At 33.1% G+C, this 20013-nt stretch overlaps 1 protein-coding gene and 1 long non-coding RNA gene across 2 annotated transcripts; both read right to left on the reverse strand.

Moving 5' to 3' along the window:
- Positions 1-144: 144 nt before the first annotated feature.
- Positions 145-5142, reverse strand: LOC129321846 (uncharacterized). Its single transcript, XR_008596117.1, has 4 exons — positions 5083-5142; positions 636-959; positions 347-556; positions 145-258 (listed from the first exon to the last, which is right to left on the reverse strand). It is a non-coding gene; the product is annotated as an uncharacterized LOC129321846 (long non-coding RNA).
- Positions 5143-12812: 7670 nt separating this feature from the next.
- Positions 12813-19043, reverse strand: LOC129322875 (uncharacterized). Its single transcript, XM_054969322.1, has 7 exons — positions 18718-19043; positions 18361-18510; positions 17659-17874; positions 16606-16727; positions 16254-16417; positions 14387-14541; positions 12813-13128 (listed from the first exon to the last, which is right to left on the reverse strand). The coding sequence occupies exons 1-7, from the start codon at positions 18922-18924 to the stop codon at positions 13030-13032; spliced, it is 1113 nt and encodes a 370-aa protein (XP_054825297.1). The 5' UTR covers positions 18925-19043; the 3' UTR covers positions 12813-13029.
- Positions 19044-20013: the final 970 nt, after the last annotated feature.

The raw sequence follows: 20013 nt of genomic DNA on the forward strand, positions 1-20013 counted from the left end.
TGCCTTTTAATAATCATTTATTAATTGATAGATAAGAATAACACTTACAATTTTTTCAGCAACCTCTTTCACACGAGGGTTGTCAATCACTCTATCTTTATTTGTTTGTGCCAATGCCCAGAGTCTTTGGCGGGATATGGTAACATCCGATCCCTCAGCCTCAACTTCTTTCTGCTCCACACCTGCATACCCTAACCTCCCTGCTTTGTAAGGGTATTCATTCTTGGCTACTCTCTTCTTATTTTGGGCGCTCAGTCCCTTTAATCAATAACAAAAATATCCTGTTAGTACAAATAGATATATTCAATAAAAGGCACTAAAATTTAAATTTTAGAAACATAAATACCTTAAATTCCTTCTCGCGCCGAGAGATAACAAAAGCATCCCAATCTTCTTGCTTTACTAAAGGCTGTAATAGGGGAGGAACTTGGGCTACAAATTCAGCATTAAGGTCTTTCAAATATTTTTGTGTAATAAAATGTCTGAAAGACCGTAATGCCCTCCCAGCCTTTTGAAAGACAAAATCCTTCTTGCTTTCGTCTATTTCAAATCCTGACTGTAAAATAAAATAAATATGTTAGGTGCATCAATTTAAAATATTATAATAGAATATAACTTAGTCAAATGCAACTTACAGATACAGTCTCCCAAACAATGTCCTTCGTGGCTTGATCAACTTTGCGCCAAGATTTTTGTGTGATAGGTACAGTTGTCTTTGCCACAACCCCAATATAACTTATAAACTTTGCAGATTTGATGGCTTGGCCTTTCTTGTTCCACTGCACTGATATTTTTTCCTTGCTGCTCTTGTTTTTGTGACTTCTTCCATTATTGTTAGGCCTCGCTGGATATTGTAATATTCCTGTTCCAATTTTTTGTGTGACGATGGAGCATCAGTAAAAGTTGTAGCCGGATCTAATGGAGGGATTTCAGTGGACTCAGAATCTGAAGCCATTTACCTATAACACAATAAAATTCCAAAATTAATCAACCATGATTAATTTAAATATAATCGACTATATTAATTCAAACATGAAACAAAAATGGCATAATTAATTCAAAGGTTATATGTTCAAGTTGCTCTTTTTTGTTTCCTTAACTTGGGTTTTTTACTTCCCCCTCCTTGAAATATTTTCTTTTTATGCTGAAATAATTTACCCCTCTTTGAAATCCAAATGCCTTCATTGGGATCATTTCTCATGTATAGAGCTTCATCAACAGTGTCGTTACTTTGATTTGATGTCCCTTCGAATGGGTCATCTTCAATTGCTACATTTTTATTTATTTTTGCATGTAACATAAGAATAGACCATCCCTTATTAGCAGGGTTAGGGACATAAAACACTTGTTTGGCTTGTTGCGCTAAAATAAAAGGCTCATCCTTATACCCTTCCTTGTTTAAATTGACTAGTACAAAGCCAAATTGGTAATCAAATTTCAAGCCATTTTTTCGATCAATCCACTTGCAACCAAAAACTGGAACTCGAAAGGATATGTAATCTAAATCTCATATATTCTCAATTACACCAAAGTATGACATGTTTGCATAGATAGGATTTTTATCCTTAGTGCTGGAAATATGCATGGAATGAGCTACAAGAGTTACACCACTATTTTGCATTGTGTTCTTATCATCTTGCTCTCTTATATAAAATGTGTATCTATTGACAAGGTAAGCAGTGTAAGAAATGGCCTGTCTGCTTGGACCGTTAGCTAACTATCTCAATTTGTTAGAAACTGAATTGGAATTAACATTTAACTTTTGAAGAATGTGCTCCTTAAACCATCTTGTAAAAGTTTTGTTATGTTTCCTAGTATACCAAATTTCTGATTTATTGAGATTGTCCCTCCTAAGTTTAGCCATATGCTTGTCTACATACTCTTCAATCTCTTCAGTGTTGTGCAACACATATAAGTGGGCTTGCTCCCATTGTACACTTGACATAGTAATGACTTTGTTTCCCATGATCCCCTCTCCACTTATTCTACCCATATATCGAGACTTTGCAAGCCCAACATAGCTAATATGACTCAGGTATTCAGTACAAAAGTCAACAACCTCTTCACAAATATACCGTTCAACAATACAACCCTCCAGTCGACTTCAATTTTTCACATAGCCTTTCAAAATCTTCATATAGCGCTCAATAGGATACATCCATCTTAAATAAGCAGGCCCGCACATTTGAACCTCCCTAACCAAGTAAACAGTTAGGTGGATCATAATATCAAAGAATGCCAGTGAAAAATACATCTCAAGCTCACACAGTGTTAATACAATTCGAGCTTGCAACCTTGGCAACTTATGTGGGTTAATCACTTTACTACAAATGGACTTGAAAAACAAACATAACTTAGTGATCGTCTCTCATACTTTAGGGGGTAAAATTGCACGTATAGCAACTGGAATGAAATCCTCCATTAAAACATAGAAATCATGAGACTTTAAGCCCTTCAACTTCAAATCTTTCATTAATACAATATTTTTTATGTTTGAAGAGTAACCCTCAGGAACTTTAACTACATTAAAGAACTCACAAAATGCAGTTTTCTCTTTCTTAGATAGCGTATAAGCTGCCGGAGGGAGAAAGGTACGGTTTCCCTTATCTTGGGGTGCTAATTCTTCTCTTATTCCTAAAGAGACCATGTCCAACCTTGCTTTTATGCCATCTTTTATTTTTCCTGACACTTGGATTAAAGTCCTAATAAGACTCTCACAGACATTTTTTTCAATATGCATGACATTAAGAAAATGTCGAACATCCAAGGTGGTCCAATAAGGGAGTTCAAAGAAAATAGATCTCTTCTTCTATCCGGTTGTCCCAAGGTGCCTTGCAAATGGTTTGCCAAATTCAATATCCAAATCCTTAATCTTCTCAAACAACTCATCACCAGTTAACGGCAAAAGTGTCTTACCTTCTTCTGGATTTCTATTGAACGCTTTTCTCAACCGCCGATAATGATGTTCTTGGTGTAAAAACCTACGGTGGTCGAGGTAAACAGTCTTCATCCCATGCTAAAGCCTCATATAATGTGTTCCCTCTTCACAAATAGGGCATCCAAGTTGCCCTTTAATGCTATACCCTGACAGATAGCCATAAGCAGGAAAGTCATTGATTGTACCGAAGAGCATAGCTCTTAAATTAAATCTTTCTTCTCTATACCCATCATATACCTCTATACCTGACTCTCACATGATCTTCAAGTCATCAATTAGAGAAGCCAAATATATGTCTATGTCATTCCCAGGTTGCTTGGGTCCCGCAATTAGCATGGACAATATCATATACTTGCGCTTCATGCAAAGCCATGGAGGAAGGTTTTAAATCACCAAAATGACTGGCCAAATGCTGTGGCTACTACTTTGAATCCCATGAGGATTCATCCCGTCGGTAGACAATGCAAGGCGTAGATTCCTACTCTCTTCCCCAAATTCAGGGTACTCATAATCAATCTTTCTCCATTGTGGAGAATCAGCAGGATGACAAAGTATGCCATCTTTTATCCTTTCATCCACATGCCATGTTAAGTTTTTCGCAATTTCTGCACTGCTATACATGCGTCTAAATCTAGGCACGATTGGAAAATACCATAGTGCCTTCACGGGACTTGATCCGTTCTGCTTGTAGCATGAGGCATTACACTTTGAACACTCGACTAACGACGCATATTCATTCCGAAATAAAAGGCAATCATTAGGGCACGAGTGTATCTTTTCATAACTCATGCTAATTGATCGCAATACTTGTTTTGCGTCATATGTTCGACAAGGAAGCTCATTTTCCTTAGGAAGTAATTCTACTTTCAAATACCCAAGCAACTCAGTAAAGCTTGCATCACTCCATCCATGTTTTGCCTTCATGTTGTACAATTTTAACACTGTTGACAACTTTGATGCATTACAACCAGCATACAACGGTGTCTCCACATCACTTTTCAACTTCTCAAACATTTCCGGATAATCCTCGAGGTCCTCTTCAACTGCTTTGGCCATCTATTCAAGACAATCTTCCTCAAGTGTGCATGTGTCAAAATCATCAGGAGATGATGCACAGCTTTCACTATGCTTCTGGCTGCAACCAATATCATCTCTTGTCTCTCCATGCATTGTCCAACACTTGTAACTTTGATCCATCCCATTAATCACTAGGTGTTCTTCACAAGTATCTGGACTAACCCGCTTCACAAGACCATACTTTAAACATAGGCAAACAATCTTAGTAGGATCCTCCGCATGCTTAACTGCAAGCTTAACAAAATTTACCACCCCATCCCAATATTCCTTGGATAGACGATTGACAGACATCCATTTCTTATCCATAATTCCTAGAAAGATTAAGAGGGAAATATGATTATTGACTTTGACTACTCCTAGATAGTGGGAAAATTAGATACAAAGATCAATTAGTCAATAAGTCACTAACCACATGTTTGCACATTCCCTCTTTAATCTTATTTAAAACTAATAATTATATTTTAATGCTAGCCATTGAAATAATTTCGACAGCATAACAACTTAAAAAAGAGAGTTTCCCGAGCCTTATCCCCTCTTCCTATTAATCTAAATGACAACAACAACAGCATCCACAACAACAAACACATAAAGTTATATTCAAGAATAATTTAAAAAAAATTAATAGTATATATAACGGCTTAAAATGAATATTACCAGGTCTTTATGCCTTTAAAAAAATCAAGTTATCCATAATGAGACTATATATAATCTAACAACAATAATAACAACATTAATAAGAAACTTAATTTTAATTAAAATCATATTAAACCACATCAAACACTATATAAATATCAATTTAAAATATCAAAAATATTAAAAATAAGGTAATTAGGTGGTATACTATTTTCATATCCTTAATGAATCTCCTCATATCAACAAAATAATTGGATGATCCCTTAATTCAATAATTAAGTACCCAAAAACTCAAAACTTCAAACACTCACCGGGAAGAACAACAATGCAGATCAAAATAAATAACACAAAAATTATTTATTACGTATGAAAATCAAAATCAACAACCCATACATTTAAAATGAAGATTAATGATTAGGAAAGCAAGAACCTACCTCAACAAGAAGAGGGAACATCGATTGTGCAGAAAAACAGAGAGGAGAGTCTGTTGCAGAGTGATAGAGACCGAGAATCCAAATGAACGAGTGCCCACGAGACTTATGGAGGCCGAGAATCAAAAACCCCTTAAGAATCGAGATCGAAAATGTGTTTTTTGGCAGTTAGAGTGACGAAAAATGGGTTTCGGTGGCTCTGGGTTTGTTTCTGAAGACGAAAGATTTGCAGAAATGGAGAGTGAAAAAAAAATCTGGAGGAAATTTAAATGACAATACTTGATAGTTATTTCATAATAACTGTCAAGTATTACATATATGACGCTTGTTTTAAAACAACTGTCAAGTATATAGCAGACAAAATTGACGGTTATTTCAAAACAAGCATCAAGTATGTGAAAAAATTTAATTTTTTTTCTACTATTAATTTGACGTTTGTTTATTGAAGATCGACGTGTAAATTTTAGCTTTATATGACGATTATTTATAAAAAACGTCAAATATATATACTTGACGGTTATCTTTAAATAACCATCAAGTATTTACTTAAATATTTGACGCTTATTTCGTAAAAACCGTCAAGTATTCTCCGCCTTTTTTATTTGTCGTTTTTTTCAAATAAACGTCAATTATAGGGCGTCAATTATACACCTTTCTATAGTAGTGACTCAATAAACACTTGCGCCATAATAATCTACAAAGATTAAGTGATATATGTAAATTCTAAATTGAGCATAAGTATTTATTACTACTATTAAACTAGCTTAAGCTTCTAATCTCTATCGTTAGACCACTTTAAGTCCTAACCAACTGTCATAAACTTCTTACAACTTTTGCTGAATCCATTACTATCAACATAGGCTTTTCACAATTTAAAACCTCACAATTAAGACTAAAATTGAGCCAAAGTCTCAAAACTCAACAATCAACCACCAAATTAGCTATAATTTCTTAATTTAACTTCCAATAACCCTTTTACGGCTATTAGGCTAGAAAACAACCCTTCAAAACCTCACAATCTAATTTTTCTATATCTCAAATTAAGAGAGAATGGGATAGATTAGATGAGTAAGAAGGTATTAAGCTTACCTAGTAGATAATAAGTCGAAACTATCTCTTAGGTGCTTAAACTTCCTTGCCTTAGTATAGCTTTACTCCTTCTCTACAATGCTTCTATGTTTTCGTTCCCCTTCTCTTCATTCCATTAGCTAGACACCTAACTTTAAAGTCAAATTATTGTTTCATGTGTTGCGGTATATTGTGCCATGCCGTAGCATATAGCACAATGAGTCATTTCTCACTCTAGCTTTCCTATTCTTTCTTGGATCACTCTACTTCCATCTAATCTTGATCATATGATTATCCAATGACCCAAAATATAAATTCAAAATTCTAAATTATGATTTAATTAATTAATCCACTAATTTACTAATTTATCCTTAATCATTAATTAGTTTTCGGATTAAGAACTTGGGATGTTACATATTATGATAGCAACTTTAGGATATTTACCATTTCCGGTTCTTAAGTAGTGGAAGAATTCATACACAATAAAAATATTGTCTTGGATAACTCACCCTTGGATGAAAGCTCTTCAGTTCTCAAACATTATGTGGGGCATGATAGATTTCAATCAACTTGCAATCAGCTTGAAGAAAATTTTGTATAAGAAATTGCAAAGACTTATAGGTCTAAATGGACCCACAAACTCAGGAATATCAAATTTTGGGATCATAACTAGATCCGTTTCATTAAGTTCCCGTAGAAATCCATTATTGCTAAAAAATTATTTCACCACAGCACAGATTTGACTACCTACAATATGACATACCTTATGATAAACATTCCTAGATAGCCATCGAGGCCAAGGGCTTTAGTGCTTCCTAAATCAAAGACTACTTTTTTAATTTCTTGATTTGAGAAAGGAGCCACCTAAAGTTCATTATCTTCCTTAGTAATAAGCCATTCAACAAAGCCAAGGACATCAAAAAAGTCCCTCGAGCCCATAGATTGGAAGAGGGAGTCGTAAAAGGAGGACAATTGAAAATTGATCTCCTTATAAGAGTTTATCCAATCTCCATTCTAATTTTTTAATCTTTGAATCTTGTTTTTCTAGTGCCTACAGATAGAGCTGGGAAAATGGGTTGAGCTTGCAAGCTAGCCCGTTTAACCCGCACAATTTGACGGGTTGGGTTGAAAAAATTAGCCCGTTTTTTAAAACGGACTGGGTTAGCCCAACCCGCAAAAAAGCGGGTTAATCTTTTTATAAATTTACAATAATGATAATATTTCTTAAATATATAATTTATAACTTTTAAATATATTCTTTACATTTAAAATATAGTGTAAATTCTTTTTACAATTTGCAAATAAAATTTTTGTTATAGTTTATGAAGATGATTTATTAGTTTTTATAGAAATGTTTTGAATATATATTATTTATTAATCTCATAAATTCTATTGATTGAAATTATAAATATGAATTCACTAAGAAAAATAATATGAGTTTATATTCAAATTTTCTTTATTAGTGACAAAGATAGCACACCTAGGTGAGAAAATGATTAATAATAAAAATCTAGCAAAATGAATTTGCTTGGTTGAATTTTATATTTATTTTATTTATTTATAAGTTTTTTAATTTCTAATTTGCTTTAAAATATGAAATAAATACATATATATTTATATTATATAAATTTTAAATTATTAAAAAAATTTGATAATTTTTTGTGGGCTAGCCCGCGGGTTGACTAGCCCGCTGGAAAATGGGTTGGGTTGGATTTTCTAGCCCGTTTTATCTGGTGGGCTGGCCCAACCCAACCCGCAAAACTGTCAGCCCGCGCGGGCTAGCCCACGGGCTGGCCTGCAACCCGTTTGCCCAGTGCTACCTACAGATAGTGCTCATGTGGAAAATTTTGGAGTTTTTATCACCTCATTTGCACCAGTTAACAAGGGTGTGTTAGAACCATTTTTTTTCCTCTTTATTCTCAAGCAACTCCAATTCGCATTTGAGATAGATTAGCTTTGGTGTCAGACCATTTGCCTTCACAACATCCTATTAGTTCCACCATTAGCTTACTAACTAGGATAGCAGAATTAGTAAAATTATGTTTGCTTCAAACCAAAAGAGCTTTTCTTGTATGCATAAAATTCCTATTAAACCATGAAATTTCCATCTATAGATTAGGACTAAGAGAGTCCCAATTTTCTTTAACAATGTGAAGAAACTTAGGATGATCTAGCTGGAAGAGCTCAAAACAAAATTTCTTAAGTTTTTGAACTACATTGGCTTCCAAGTTTAGCAAAAATGGTGAGTGGGCAAACCCTACAAGATCAAGAACTAAGAGTAAAGCATTCTTATGCAATTGTCTCCAATTGACATTACAAATAAAGCAATCAAGTCTTTCCCTGATGACATCTTCTCCTTTATGGTTGTTGGCCATAAACTAGGGCCACTGTAATTCAAATCCATCATACTATAAGAACACAAAAATAGATGGAAAAGTTTAGATGACTTAGGTAGAAGAGTCCTTCCACCATGCTTTTCATAACAATATTGGAGTTCATTGAAATCAACTATACAGAACCAAGGGGTAGCATCACCAAGATTAATGGATTATTTGACTCCACCATAATTCCTTCAATTCTTCTCTTGGTGGATCAAAAACAAAAGTACAGCAACAGCTTGAGGGAAAAAAGGTGTTATAAATAGTAGTGTGGAAAAAATTCCTTGAGGCAGTATGAACTTCCAAAGTAACAGTATTAGACCACTAAAGATAGAGTCCTCCTCAATGACCCTTAAGATCTAGAGAAAAACCATGATCGAACCATCTCTTCTTCTCAGACACTTGATCTTATTCTATTTCATTTTTGTTTCTAGAAGAAAAACTATGAGGGCTTATGTGTAAAGCAGAGGAATTTGAGATGATTCTTAGTTAGGGTAGCCCCCAAACCTTGACAATTCTAGGCTAGAAGACTCATGGCTACTTGGTGGCCCTTAAAGGCAAGCCACTAAGCCTATGAGAAGAAGAATTGAGAGAAAATGTGGGGGAAGAAAAACCACATTAGGAGGAAGATCTCCTTTAATTGGAACATCAACTAGGACATCAAAATCAATCTATTTAGCTTTGAAATTTCTTGTCTTTCTGCCTTTCAATTTACCAGGACTTTTACCTTTAGCAAAGGAGCAGTTGCCAACCAATTTAGGGTCATCTTGAATCACTAGATTTGTTTTGTCTGGGTGACTATATTTCTTCAGCCTCTTAGAGAACGGAAAGGGACAATCATCTCCAACAAGGCATTTAAGATTCACTCGTTCTAACTTGTGAATCAGATCTTTATCAATGGAGGAAGGGCAATCTAGGGATTAAGGGATATAGCTAGGAAGTGAGTCTTGAAGCCAATTATGTTTATTGAATCTCAGTCCCAACTGTTGTCTGGCAAAACTTAATAATGCAGAGGAGAGAGCTTCACACACGTGCAAGAAATCTTAAATTCAGGTAGTTTTGCATTGTCTTGGAAAAATTTAATAATCCAGCTTGGCACACATGCAAGCTATAGATTAGAGGGATCTTAAATTCAGGTAAGAATAGTAAAAGATCTCCCATGAATCTGGTAAGAATTGCACATTTCCAATGCCTTTTGCTCTTGAACTTCTTGATCCAAATAGTCCATCCTCGATTAATTAAATCAAAGACATTTTGATTTTGTAAGATGGGTGCTTGTGATTGATGAACAATTGGCTTGGGGAAAGACTACTTACAAGCAAAATCCAGGTAACGAATAATTCCACTGAAATCTCTTATGATCTTCTAAGGAATTAGAATGACATATATATTCATGAATTGCTTGATTTCTTTTCCACCATATGAGCTGTGGTAATACAATTATCCTTAATTACTACCGCACTGAAATTCCGTTCCCTTGTCCACTGACGAATTCCACTTTGGCCAATTGAATCAGTTCTAATGATCAAAGCTCAAGCCATATGGCTCTTGTGAAGGGACATTATTCAAACACATGAGCAATGAATTCCCACTTGGAATTGCACTGTTGATCAATTTCCACACACAACAGATACTTCATAGCAAGGAATCAGTTTTAATACAATTATCCCTAATTACTACCAAACTGAAATTCCATTCCCTTATCCACTAACGAATTCCAGTTTGGCCAATTAAATCAGTTTTAATGATTAAAGCTCAAACCATATGGCTCTTATGAAGGGACATTATTCAAACACATTAGCAATGAATTCCCACTTGGAATTGCACTGTTGATCAATTTCCCCACACAATAGATACTTCATAGACAATTTGAGCTTCCATAGTTGTGCCTAAAAATAATTTTGAGGCATTGGTGTGGAAAGGGATTGTCTTATAAGATTCTTGAAAAGGATATATGTTTAGCTAGCAACAAGATATTCACTCGCTGGTTTGGCCTTAGTCCTAAATCACCACTCTTAACAGGCATAAAGAACATATAATAGGGAGAATTTCAATGAAAACTCATTGATCACACTTATTTAAATTCAAAACCTCTCAATTTTTAAAATTACACTACAATTTAAGGGTATTGATTTGATTTAAATTTATGAGAGAAATGACAAAATTGCCCCTCATTTAAATTAATATCAGAACTTCCTTACTTTGCTTGCTCATTATCCAACTTTATTTATTAATTTACTTATGGACTATTATTAAGTGCCCTACTTAGCTTATTTTTATTTTAAGTGTTTGAATTATCTTAATATAACTTATTGATTCCTATATTATATGTTGTTTATTTACTTATAAACTGTTATTTATTGTCCTATTTCACTTATTCATTGTTAAACTTTCACTTGATTTCATTCCAAGGAAATGAGCAAGTAAAGTAGGGCAAACTAACATTTTGTAAGAAAATGAATAAGTAAAGTGAGGCAATTAACAAGTTAAGTAGGACAGTTCTAATATTAATTTAAATAAGAGCAATTTTTTCATTTTTTTAAAAAAAATTTAATATCAAATCAGTATCCCTAAACTGCAATGAAATTTTAAAAATTTAAGGATTTTAAATTTAAATGAGTGTGGTCATTGAAATTCTCCCTATATTATTTCCTTTAAGACAAATATTCTTTCTTTTTTTAGCATTGCTACCGTAGAAAAAGTCAATGCATCAATATTACTTATAGATGTGCAGTTACTAAAAAACATGAGTTTTACAACATTAAATAAAAAGATACTCTTTTCGTTTAAAAATATAAGATATTTTTAAATAAATTTTGCTCCAATAAAGTTGTTAATTGTTTTCAAACTAACACCATATTTATATATTTATCCTCATTTAATAGAACACTTCGCTTTAAAATAAATATAAAGTAATTTATTTATTATGGGCTCTTTTAAAAAGGCACACTAATTATACTTTGCAACACTAAAAATAACTTATATTTTTTAATATCAAATCCCTCAAAAGAATGCTTTAAATTTTTTAACAGAGGGAGTATTTAATTTTTCATTAGTGTAAATTAATTAATTCATCTTCATCTTTTATTCTTTGTAATATACATAAGTTTTTGTAAGCCTAAATGAATCAATTTCTCTCCCCCTTTTCTTTTATTTTTATTATGAATTTTGGAAAAAAAAATAACAACTTATCTTCACTCTAAAACTTTCTCACCCCGTTTAAACCAAACCAAATCAAATCAAAATATAGATATTTGCCAAAAAAAATCAAAATATAGATAATAACTTGTAAAATTTGTTACCCCATACTTATTAAAATGTTAAACTAAGATATTTTATTCTAATATTTATTATTCAATATACCTCTGTTAAATATTATTGTCAAGTACTAAATGAGATTATGTACAAAAATTAGATTTTGATTTTTAGTTGAGAAAAATAAAATAAGTGTCATATAAAAAATGGGAGAATCTCATATGAGGCTCATTGAAGGAAAATAATTTCTTTGTAGTCTCATTCTAATATACTTCTGCTGGTCCAAAAATCCAAGTGCAATTATTTTTTAATGTGAAAAGACCAAATTATTCTTAATAAACGAAGATATCTTGTGACTAATTACATAACAAATATACCACTATATTAAACATTGCACAGTTTCATGAGTCAAACCTAAATAAACTGTATCTTATGCAATAAGCTGATTAATGATAGATCATAATAGTAATAATAGGCATGTTGATCTTTTTCTCTGTAATTATCCTTTTTTATTTTTATTTTTTTGAATTGTAAGACTATTGTTTATGCTTTTTAGTTAACACAGTCATTTGACTTTATTTCCCAAAAAAAAATTAGTAACCAACCGAAAAAAGAAGTTAGAAGAGATGGAATTTGGGAAGAAGAAATTCCACCTAGAGCTCATATGTGACCTATGGTTGAATCAGTAAAACTCAAAACGAACATCAATATCATGCCACATGTATTGCCGAATGAACGCACACAAACATGTCAGCACTAAATTCAAACCCAAGACCCATTCTAAACGAGAAAAGTAATGTTACCAGTAGGACAAATAACTCATTAGCCTCTCAATAACATGACCACCAACAACATCCTAATCAATATCCTAAATTGTATTTTATAAATATATAATAAAATTTTAACACGCTTACTTGATTTTCATAATTCATTTTAAATTATATTTTTATTTCTACAACTGTCTCTCACATCGTCCAGCATTCTAATTTTCTTTTCTATCTCATTTTAAAATTCTGTAAATTAGTCGCTCCATTTTCAAGAACATGAGATTTATTAGCCTAAGGTGCATAAATCATATCAGGATTTTTCATGATGAGAAAATATCAAATCTAAATACCTAATCTTAACACACCTTTACAGGTAGAACCTAGATGAATTATAAAAGCATTTAATCTAGACTATCCAGATATAATATGCTAACACTTTCCCAAGGAAAGTAATAAAGGGTACTTAATCTTGGTTGGTCATCTTATGATCCAGTTCCACTTAACTGCACCTTGGATGTGCTTTCAAAGATCTTATCAGCATTTCCAACCTCAAAGCCATCCCTCCTATGATGCTCTTTGACCTGTTCAAGTCATACAAACAAGCATTAATGATTTTATCTCTAATTAATAGATCAAGGGGAAATGACAGTTATGAAACCAGGTCCTTAGCTGAGCAAAATTGAAAAGAAAAATGACAATTATGGACCTTACAAAGACATTAATGACAATTGAAGACCTCAAAACGAAATAATGTCAGAGAAGGACTATGGCTTTATTTGCAATTAAAATTCTTCTAATTATTGCAATAACTAATAGAAAGTCACTCATGAATTTAAGAAAAGCTGGACGTGAATTTAAAAAAGATCAATTGTAAATATATGAAAAGTCAATTGTGAATGGATATCAAGTTCATGAATATATACATCATTACTGTGAATTTAAGTATAACTACTTATGAATTTTTGAAAAATCAATTGTGAATGAATATTTAAAAATATGAAAGGTACCTAAATCATTGAATTACAATTAAAACTATTCATATCCATTTATAATAAAGGTTCCATTTATTTCAAAGTGACACTCTTTCACAAGTAATGTATAAATTCACAAGACTATTCATTCATTTACAACTGAATTTTCATAAATTCACAAATGACTATTCTTAGATTCACAAGTGACTATTCGTAGATTCATAAAATTATATATCTATTCACAACTAACTTTCTATTAATTCACAAGTAACCTTACTTAAATTACACCTTACTTGATTACCAAAAATCAATTTACTGCTTACTTTTTAAATTTATCAGTCACATTTCATTGGTTATTTTAATAATTATTTATTTTTTAATTACAAATAAAGATCATGTTCCTTCCATGACATTTAATGCTTTCACAAAGTCTGAAATTGTCATCCCCCCCCCCCAAAAAAAAAAAAAAAACAGCGAGTAAAATGCCCTTACTAAGTTAAAACCGTAGACTTTCAAAAACTATCATGCAAATGTAAATCACGAAGGATCAGTCATTTACAACTGAGCTTCCAATATTTACTATTGAGCTGCAGATTTTTAAAGCTGCTATTATATTTAAGATCAAGTATGGCCATTTCTACCCAGCCCCTTTTTAAAAAAAAAAAAAAATTGATGTCACTTCAATAAACAGTAATTGATCCATGAAGAAACAAAGTTCAACCACTCTAACTTTATGCAACATATTGATAAAAGTCATCATTGTCAACAATTGGTCTCTAGCCAAGAGCATGATTAAACTTGCAGATTATAAACTTCTGCAGAATAAGAACCTAGAAATTTAGGGTCAGTAACAAAGACTGATATTTACCTCTGAATCAGCCAAATTTCTATATTGAGGCAGTACAAGGCGCTCAGCGAATTCGATGTAAGAGCATGGAACAGATTTGGTTATGCCATCAGAGAATAGGAAATCAACTGAATCTGCTACAGTTGAGCTTTGCAGGAGAAGATCGTCAGGACTCACTGGTAATGGGACAAATATTTAGTCATATCATATGATTTTTTAATGGCAATGAACAATAAATTGCAATGATCTATGAGGTGAATTCATATTCAATACCTTTAGGCTGCATTTGGTGCATGGAAAACAAATTTGAGGAAAGGAATGTGAGGGAAAGATGGCAAAGTGACTTTCTTAGAGTGTTTTGCATGTTTAAGGGAGCGAGTTTTTTCACTCCCATTCCCATTCTACATCAAACCGGCCGTGAAGTTAGTGTGTCAATTATTCGGCTTGCAAGTTAGAAAACCATGCTCCACAAAGTGTACATCCTCCGATTCACAATATAAAACATTGATAATTAATTCACAGTTTTAAAATGAGTTAGTTGAAACCTTAATCTATTAAAAAATTTATACATTTCTAATTATACCCTCATTAAATCTCATATATAAGTGCCTTCATAATGGAAATTGAAATTCCAATAGAACTTTTTTTTTTCAAAAAGAAAAATAAAAAGTAGCGATATGGAAAAAAAATTACAAGAACTTTCCAATGTCCTATATTTTGGACTAAACAATGCTTCTAAAGTATGTACTATATTATGAACTAGAAGGAGCAGTTCCTCCAACTCCGAATCTCCATTCAGTGAAAGTTGGAGAGTGAAATCAAGGAGCAAATAAGTAAGCGAATGAATTAAGAAACATATTGTTTACCTAACTCTGGAACTGTGATAGGACCCTCTATTCTAGCCACCTTAAAACAAGCAAAAAAACCAGAAATACACTTCAAATGGGACTGAAAATACTGATACTGAATGCTTAAAGTGGATTACAAGAGAAATAATGATTCAAGCTAATCTCAAAATTACAGTTACAGAGAAACAAAATACACCCACAGAATAGAATCACAAAACACTAAGCAGAAAGATAGAAGGATGAAGCAAACACAAGCCACTCACTAACACACTAAAATAACTAAAGAAAATGATGAAGAAAGATAGTCTTCCTCCACCCTCAATCTGGCATTCGAGAGGCCAGAGCTCTTCTCACCCTCACAGTTTCAAAATTCCTCCCTCCTTCTACACGAACATACCGATCTTACCGATTTAAAGACCAAAAGTAGATTGCCCCTACCAAAACACTAGCTTTACTCCCCCTACTTTTCTATCTCATCTGGTTGTTACCCATTGTATTTTCTTCTAAACCAATAGTCTCATCTTTTCAGCCCTTTGCCATTCTTTTTATATCTCCTTTGCGTGAGTTTTGATGGTGACAGGAGATGGGGTCTTATCAAAGTGCAAATGACAAATATGTAATAAAAACAATGATGGTTTTGTCCAGTTGGGTTCCTTTGGATTTGGATTTTGATGAAGTTGGCGAAATTAATGATAGCAAAAGGAGTTTAGTTAGAAAAGAAGTTGAAAAACCAAACAACTTCACAGAACTTCAGTGAAGAAAAATGCAGAGGATCCAAATCCAGGTTTCATCTACAAAATTATTATATTTTTTTAATTCTATTTTTCATTTTATTTCATTCCATTCTACATGCAAGTGACATAGTTCAAGAATTAGATCTTTTCTAACTTTCAAGAGGTAAATAAATAAAGAAAAAGGTGAAACTTTTCACCCATGTTTTCACATTTCAGTAAAAACCAGCCCAATGTATGATAAATGATTGGATTGTTAACAAAATCTAGGAGACTTCAGTATATCCAGTAACAAATCAAGGTACAAACCTTTCAGAACTCCTCCCTCAGAATTCAGTCTGATATCGTTTTCCTCAATAAACTGATTCAGATTCTTTATATTTCTCAAATGTGACTTCAGTCGATGAGTGGAAATAGTAACATGGTTCAGGGCATGTCCATTGACGAGGGTCCAAGCAGCATACTCACTTTCACTGTGCATTAAAACCGTAACACACTTAGACCAAGAAATAAGGATTGCAAAAAAGACACAAGTTCAATTAGTATAAAAAAATCCAAAGATAGTACTCATCCATTTTAAATAAATCATCTGTATCATGGATGCAAAGAATGACTTAACATTGAAGTTGATGTTACTATTCGTATAGAGAGTATCAAATACCTTGCCAATGTTTGAAAATCAGAATAAGAGGGCTTATCCCATGTTAAAATTCCAAGAGAACTTGCTAAAGCTGCATACTTGTGTCCAACACCAGAAGTACTGGTGTATCTTCTAATTATTTCCTGAAAATAAATTTCAATATGCTTCAAACATGATCTGGCCATTGAAATGAAAAGTATAGGCCATAGGTTCCATCTCGCAAGCAAGTTACAGAAACGTGTAATACTTCAGATATGAAATTCAGAAATATACCATAGCATAATGCAGATCACAAAGCAACCAGTCATATTGAATCTCAATTCTAAAAGATATTGAAGTGCTATAATAAAATTCAGAGTAGAGTATCCAATCTGTTTCACACCCCAAGCACACTGAACATAGTGCCGTTAATTACACAGAAATTGTTACAAAAATTAATTCCTTGAAATTTCAATCAGGATTTTATAATTATTAAGCTGCTTTAGCTGCATGAATATGAATTTTTTGGATGCAACCCTATCTCAACCAATTCAGATCCTCTGCAGCTGCAAAAATAAGCACATATAGTGCACTAAGAGGAAGAGAGAGAGAAAGAATGGGTGCAAGAGGGGAAGTGGATCCCATCCACAGTCACTTCCTTTTGTATCACTATCTCTTCAAATGTATGACGGTAGATGATCCAATTTGATCTTAGGACGCATTTCCACAAGCACAGCTATCAAGTTGCTTAAGTCATGAAACACAACTTTTACAACTGAGATGGCTAAAACAATAACATCTCTCCATGTTTTCACTCAAGACGAAGAAGGAACATGTCTGAGAGTTTAAAATAAATAAATCAGACTTCTTTTCAAGTGATGGAATGCAAGATGGAAAGAGTTCATATGTGAATCCTACACTGTGGAGCAATGAGTAATGGGCACATTGCAACGGAAAAAGGGGAAAAAATCTAATCAGTTTTTCAACTTTGCCAAGAAAGAAAGACATACTGCACAAGGCTTGGAAGGAATAAACTAAAAACATGATTTAAAGTGCTGACCAAGCATATCATTCATTCTTACTGTGGAAACAAACCTGAGCTTGCGGACTTGTCTGGTCTACAAGTAACTCTGATATGAAAACTCTTGGCAAAGGCCCATGAATACCACTGCCAGAACCAGTAAACGAGTTTCTAGGAGGAGAAAACCACAGGGCTTTCAACTTTTTAGCTGGGAACCTCAACTCTTCCTGAGGCCTATAGCCATAATCCACAAAAAAACTAGCCATCGAATCAATTCCGTAGCCATTCACCTGCAATGTCACACATTTTCAAGGGCAAGAGAAAAAAACAGAACATTTTATCATTCATTTTCAAGGAAACTCTTGCATAATGCAAAAGCAAATAAATGAACAAAGTGGAAAATCTATATTAGTTGAGCCTAAATATGAATGCCTCTTTAGTTTTTGCACCTGGTGGAGGATAACCGAAGAAGGTCTCTAATCAAATCTAAACATACCATTTTTTGATCAATGTATTGTAGTTATACTTAGTTCATACAGTAAAAGAATTTAGATCCTCTGCATTAAATAATTATTGTATATTGTGTTGTGTGAGAGACTCAGAAGCATGGAATGTGAGTAAACTAAATAAGTCCCGTACACCCCATTTCTTTGTGTTAATCTCTCAACTTCAGCATTTCAGCGTTACCAGCTAAACCAGTAAAAAACACAATAATTTAAACAAGTAAAGTTGAGTCATGGAGGAAACTTGGTAAATTAAGTCGGAAAAAAAAATACCCCAAATGTCCTGAATGCCAGATGGTCATAGCAGATTTGACTATTGTCAGTAGATTCAACAAGGTCCAAGATGGCCTTCGCTGTGGGGTTTCTACTCAAATACACTGATTGCATGCCTTCCAAAACGCTCCTGAAAAATGCTTCCCCTCCCTGCAGAGAAATCATCTTTGGGAACTCAGAATTCAGGATGTTTTCTCTATATATAAGACACTATTAGGAATAAAAAAAATTAATTTTGATTATCCAGAGCTCAGTAAGTACTTGAAGGTCAGAATCCTCCACATAATCAAGAAAAAGCATTTCATTTTGTAAGGGAAAAACGATCACCCCAAAAAAATATATAAGCCAAGAAAGAACCTGAATCGATGATTTCTGAGATCCATCTTCTGATCTAGTACTCGAAGCCATGCAGAGATACCGTTTTTGCTTGATTGAGACTGGAATTTCGAGAAAAGATGGTTTCTTGATGGGGAGAAAACTCTGGGGTTGGAATGGCGAGATGGAAGAGAGAGCGGAAGGTTTGCCAGTGCATCTGATAGGGGATAACATGGTGGAAATCCTCATTGGTTCGGTAGAATTTCCTGTTTGGTTACTGAGAAAAATTTTTACTCACAATTCCAGAAAATGGGAAGCGTCCAGCTAGATAGTTGCCGTTGCGTCATGCGTGGGAATTCCTAGCTGTTTTGCAATTGCATGGGTTTGATGTTTTGTCCATTTTCTACTCCGTTGACGAAACCTTACGTGGCATTACGGTTTGTCATTATCCAAAACGATAAAGACCAAACTGCGTTCATTTCATTGTCCTCATGTCCTGTACTACCTCTAACAACGATAAAGAAATAATGATTTTTTATTCATATTTATATGTATATTATTAATTTTTTATCTCAGTTTCTTCTTTTTTTTTTCTTGGTAATCTTATCATCCGTTTCTTATTTTACGTTATTGGATGTTGAATGTGGAATGTATGTTATTAACATGTGCAATATCCAGAGGAGAAAGTTTTGCATGCACTAGGAGCACCACTTGATTTGTAATTTATTTAATTAGAATATCACAAATCAGCTTATTTTGATTCTAGCTAGTAGTTGCTTAATTTATATTACTTTATTTTTAAAATATTTGGAGGTAAGAGAATTGATAATTAACAAATTGAATAAAATAATTTTTGAATTATATGTATAAAATAAAATAATATAAATTAAGAAAGAATCAACTAGGATTAATAATTTATTAAATGGGATCCCTTTAAAATAAATACTTAAAAATTTAAAATATTGATATAAAACAAGCACAATTGTGGAGCATGGTTCCCAAGAAAAAATTGTTCAAAACAAGGGTAATTCTATAATTTTTGAGCCATTCATCATGACTATAAGGTGAATGACAAAGAAGAGGTGCTCCTTAAAAATGACATGTGCCACAACTAATATGTCCTATTAACATATGACATATTAATAAAAATTTTAAACTTTAGACATGAATAATTATCTCTACACAACTCTAAATTGAGTTATTCAAATATCCACACAAAACTTATCATATTAAATAGTTAATGACTTGGGTTTGTACAAAAAATTTTCTGCATGAAGTTTTTTACCCACAAAAACCCATTATGGGTAAAAAAAACATACCTTTCAAATATTTTAACTT

This window comes from Prosopis cineraria, unplaced genomic scaffold, assembly GCF_029017545.1.
Source record: "Prosopis cineraria cultivar Desert tree isolate PC_DT_omini unplaced genomic scaffold, ASM2901754v1 PC10, whole genome shotgun sequence".
NCBI lineage: Eukaryota > Viridiplantae > Streptophyta > Magnoliopsida > Fabales > Fabaceae > Prosopis > Prosopis cineraria.